The sequence below is a fragment of the Oratosquilla oratoria genome, chromosome 26, assembly GCF_046742065.1.
Source record: "Oratosquilla oratoria isolate Oo_2021 chromosome 26, ASM4674206v1, whole genome shotgun sequence".
NCBI classification, from domain to species: Eukaryota; Metazoa; Arthropoda; class Malacostraca; order Stomatopoda; family Squillidae; genus Oratosquilla; species Oratosquilla oratoria.
This window is the reverse complement of record NC_134802.1, coordinates 46,748,044-46,753,043: the sequence shown is the minus strand read 5'-3', so window position 1 is coordinate 46,753,043 and position 5,000 is coordinate 46,748,044. Positions and strand designations below refer to the sequence as shown.

At 42.2% G+C, this 5,000-nt stretch overlaps 1 protein-coding gene across 1 annotated transcript in view; it reads left to right on the top strand.

The window, feature by feature from the left end:
- The first annotated feature begins 2,591 nt into the window (after window positions 1–2,591).
- LOC143039521 (uncharacterized) overlaps window positions 2,592–5,000 on the top strand; it is a 3,052-nt gene continuing 643 nt past the window's right edge. The window contains exons 1-2 of the mRNA XM_076209679.1: window positions 2,592–2,748; window positions 3,932–4,141. Coding sequence (XP_076065794.1) covers window positions 2,688–2,748; window positions 3,932–4,141 — 271 coding nt within the window. The 5' untranslated portion in view covers window positions 2,592–2,687. The remainder of the gene's footprint in view (window positions 2,749–3,931; window positions 4,142–5,000) is intronic.

Here is a 5,000-nt window from a genome sequence, read left to right as displayed (position 1 = left end):
ACCCTCCCATAAGCCTTTCCAACTACACTCAACAAACTGATCCCTTTAAAACTACTAATCACATTTGTCCTATTTTCCCTTGTAAAGTGTAATTCTACAGGCACTCCTCCAGTCGTCTGACACTCTCCCCTTCCTTACCTTAGACACACATTAAAGAGCCTCACTAGCCAATCCACTGTAACTTCACCTCCCTTTTTCAGAGACTCCGTATGATAACCATCCAACATTCCCCTATGAACGGAATGAAGAGGCTCCCAAACACGAAAATAATTTACAAAGATAACACCGAAGTAATTACCCACCTTCCCCACAAAGAGTGATATAGTGACATTATGTAACAGAAGTTACACAACCGATGGGAAGAAAAGCAAGATTATGGAATAAAAGAAAGGGACACGCATAAGGATGAAAGTAATTATTCTTGTCTAAGCACAAAGAAAACCTTTGCTCTACGTTTGACATAGATGCCCCGCATGGGATATCGACTGCATAGGTGTCATGTAGTCAGTGTTTTAGGAACTTGAGTCATATCCCAATATAAAGGAGTCACGTAGTATTCTTCTATGATTTAAGACTCCAGTCACAAGAATGCTGATCATCTTTAGCTCCTATCTCCGCTGTTCTGCTACTATCCTTCATCTCTCCTTAAGTACTTTTGACTTTACCTCCTCGGAGCTATATTGTCCCCCTATGAATAGTAGCATTGATTATTGCCAACGAAATATTAAAACTTGTTTGGAGGCAGAATAGGGTAATGGGGTTACCTACAAACAAATAATTTAAATCTACACCTTAAGATTTTCTGATGAGGAGCATTTTCCATGACAATACTTTACCCGAATCCCCTTTCAATACTTCCACTACAGCCCAAATCCTTCCGTATCCTATTGTTGAGCCTCCATCTTACGCCAAAACATTTCCGACTTTCGTCTTGTCACTCCATAAATCTTTTCCTTCCATTCACTGATAACATTTATAGATCGTTTCTGTGTCTTATCACATTTGACACCTTCCGTGCTGCTGGACTCTGTACAAGTTTTGTTGTGAAACATATTAGATGATTTTATTGGTCTGCTGAGATGTAGATTTCTTTGGTTTTAAGTGCTTCCTGTCTTGCTGTACGTCTGTGAGAAATAGAAATTGAATAATGACTTGAAGAGGCGTCTCGGTGTCTTTGGTACTTAGTGCCTTCGGAGAATCATGAGGTATCGCTAGGATGACTTCGTATCAAACCAGAGGCAGTACTGTGAGACTCGGCCTAAACCAGCTACCAGCATAATTCGCGAATATCAACTCCTGCTATATGTGCATATGGTATGATTCCCTGATGTTGATCCTATTCAGCGTTGTCTCCACAAGAGACAACCCTCGATGGAGAAGACGAATTGGATGCTCACAGAATTTATGGTTGGGGCAAGTTTATCGAACCTGTCGAGAGTTGCTTGGAGATGAAAGGGTGTCTGCATGGAAGCTTGCTCGGAGAGACCGTGGAGACTGGCGCCGGGGTATGAATGAAGTAACGCGCTCCCTGGCGTATGCCCCCAATAGATGATGACGATGTGTAAATCTGTTCTGAACATTTCGACTATTTGAAATCTTGTTCAGAGCAAGGTTCTCCCTTTGGTTGAATAGAATCATTTGTAGTCGACAATAACAAAAGCTATAAAGCTTGTCAAAGTGCCAAAGAGATCAAGCATTGCTTTCTTAGACCCCTTGTAAATAAATGATTCTCTTTTCACGACTAAATAATTCCATGTCCTTCCATACACCTTTCATTATTTTTTAATAGAGAGAAAATTAATGTCGTTCGCACTCCTAAAGCCACCTGTGCCTGTCTTAATACAAACTCAAGCAACACTTCTTCAACGTTATCTGAACACGTGTCACTTCTTGTATGTGTCATATGCACATTGTAGAACAAATACCAAGCCTTTAAGCCATTCATTGGCCCACCATCTCTTGTAGGAGACTCGTGGACTTCCGGTAACCGGCAACAGCCACCACATGTCATTCAAGGGAGTATTGTGTTGATATCCGGGAATGGCTAGGATGGGTCAATGTAGAATGTGCCAAGTGTTTTCTGTGAACAAATGCATACGTATACATTTTTTTCTTATTTACATTCTTCGAACATGTGGTTTTGTAATTTAGGCTGTGCACCTCCCTTCTTCGGAGGGACGTTCTGGTGCTTGTAACATTCGGAGATTCCAATTAAGAAAAAAAAATATTTATTACCAAAAACAGGAAAACTTGCCAACTTATGCCCACGTGCACAGATGCAAAAAAAAATGGACCGGTTGACAGGAGCGATGTGATCAACTGCCGCATGGCAACGTCGTAACCCCAGCCTCCTCCACACGCACACACAAACACTCCTCAAGGGATCCAGCCTTTTAGCCCACGTTGTCCTCATAAAATGAAACACACTTTCAACAAAAACAGGGTTTCGTAATCCAAACTATTCAAGGAAACCCTCTCTGCCTCTATCAGTACTTAGCGGAATTCCCCCCCACACCCCACACCCCTTGCCTTAAGGCGATTTGGACCACCTCCAACATGTGCACTCTACCCACCTCCAGTCCAGTCCTCGTAGGTCATATAAAGGACGCGGCTCTGCGTGAACGAGACAAGGAGCAACAGCCTTAGCTTGTGGTGTGGTGTGGCTTCCCGTCGCCGCTCTGAACAAAATGCAACTCTGGACTGCAACAGCAACGATACTTGCTATCCTAGCAAGTGCTCGAGGACAAAGTAAGTTCATTCTCGTTTGTTGACATAAGCCATCTGATGCTCTGGGTCTCTTTTGACAGAAGTCTGCGCTCCAAGGACCGACAACAATGCCCAGGCTGGCATTGTATCCCTGTGTAGTATGAATGTAAAGTGTCACAGAATTAATTGTTAAACAAATTTTCAAACAAGTTGTTGTACATGTTTCAGTGGAATACTGTTGGGGTTGTTTTTGTGTATTGCCTTTGTGTGCTGGTGGCGTAATCACAAGCATGCCGGTCTCGTATTTACTTAGTTGTGATTATTTACTTAGTTGTGAGTTCAAATCCCGTACTCCTCTCCGATTCCCAGCAGTCCCTGCCCCAGCAGTCCAAGCACATAGGGCAAAGGTGACGGCTTCGGCCGCAACTACGCGTTTCCTGGCATAGGCCCCTCACCTTCTATGGTGGGTTGTGTGTATGATACGAGGGTTGGATGGTTGGGTTCGAAAATCCATATGCAGAACTGTGTACCTGACATTACATGTGTTCTGTGAGACGCCCTATTGAACAAGCAAGCGTACAAGCACTCGACAAAGTCCCACACTTTTCCGTGTAGTTGTATGTCACATTTACATTTGTAAATGCAGGTAAGGTCATCATATAAAGACAGCAGTGTAGGACTCGTAGTAGTGGATTCAAATTGATCTAATTTAGGTTTAAGAAGGAAATAGACAAATGCTGGTTTACCAGTAGAGTGATTAGCGAATAGAATAGACTTAGTAACAAGGTAGTGAGTGCAGTAACAATTGGTTGCTTTGAGAGAAGATTAGATATATATATGGATAGGGATGAAAGGTGATATGGGACATGGAACTGCCTAGTGTAGGTCTTATGGCCTCCTGATTCTCCTACATTCTTATGGTCATATGTTCTTACAATGGGCAAGGAGTATGTTCATGCATTCCGTTCGTACTTAACCTTCCTTCACTCATGTTATGGAGTAGTAATTTTCCAATTCTCAGATCTTTGAATTAGTTGTTCATAGTTTCCTACCATATATTTTTCTAATGTGCCCATTTCGTCCAACGGTTGGTGTAGATCTTATTTCTTAATAAACCACTGCCAAGATATGATAGATTGTAATCTTCTTTAGCTTACCTGAAGAACTTCCTCTCTTGACCTTGTGCGATATCTTAATGCCCCATTACCTTTTTGCTCTTCTGCAGGCACCTGTCCTACGGGGTACACCCACGTTGAAGGATACTGCTTCAAGGTGCCAACAGACTACCTGGATACCCTCCATAACGTGACTTACGATAAGGCGAGGGATCTCTGTCTCGCCGACGCAGGGTCCGTCTGGAAGACGGACCTCGTCATGCTGAAGAGCACCGAAAAGCTAGAGGCTCTTGGAAAGTACATCATATGTGACATCACCCGTAAGACCCGAGTTCTTCTTCTTCTTCGTATTCTTCGTATTCTTCTTCGCGTTTTTTTACTATTTCTTCCTCTTCGCGTTTTTTTTTCGCGTTCTTCTTCACGTTGTTGTTGTTGTTGTTGTTGTTCTTCTTCTTCTTCTTCTTCTTCTCCTTCTTCTACTCCTTCTTCTTCTTCTACTCCTTCTTCTTCTACTCCTTCTTCTACTCCTTTTTCTCCTTCTACTCCTTCTACTCCTTCTACTCCTCCTTCTACTCCTTCTACTCCTCCTTCTACTCCTCCTTCTACTCCTTCTTCTCCTTCTACTCCTCCTTCTACTCCTCCTTCTACTCCTTCTCCTTCTACTCCTCCTTCTACTCCTTCTCCTTCTCCTTCTCCTTCTCCTCCTTCTCCTCCTTCTCCTTCTCCTCCTTCTCCTTCTCCTCCTTCTCCTTCTCCTTCTCCTTCTCCTCCTTCTCCTTCTCCTCCTTCTCCTTCTCCTCCTTCTCCTCCTCCTTCTTCTTCTTCTTCTTCTTCTTCTTCTTTTTCTTTTTCTTTTTCTTTTTCTTTTTCTTTTTCTTCTTCTTGCCCTTCCAGTTCCAGGCGAACGCCGTGTGGTGACTTCTGTGGCTAAATTCTTTTTGGTTTTAGGGCGGGTTTAGCCTGTTGTTAATACGCGAGTAGATTGGAAGATAGGAAAATGGATTAACGGAGTGACGGCAAGAGTGCATGGCGTGATATGAGAGTTTATCTATTACTTGTTTTCCAAAATTGTTCATTAGTTTATTTAAGCCTTCCAAGTACTTTATTTTATTTTATTTATTTATTTATTTATCTATTTATTAATTCATTCATTTGTTTAATCTTTCTTTTTCATTCTTT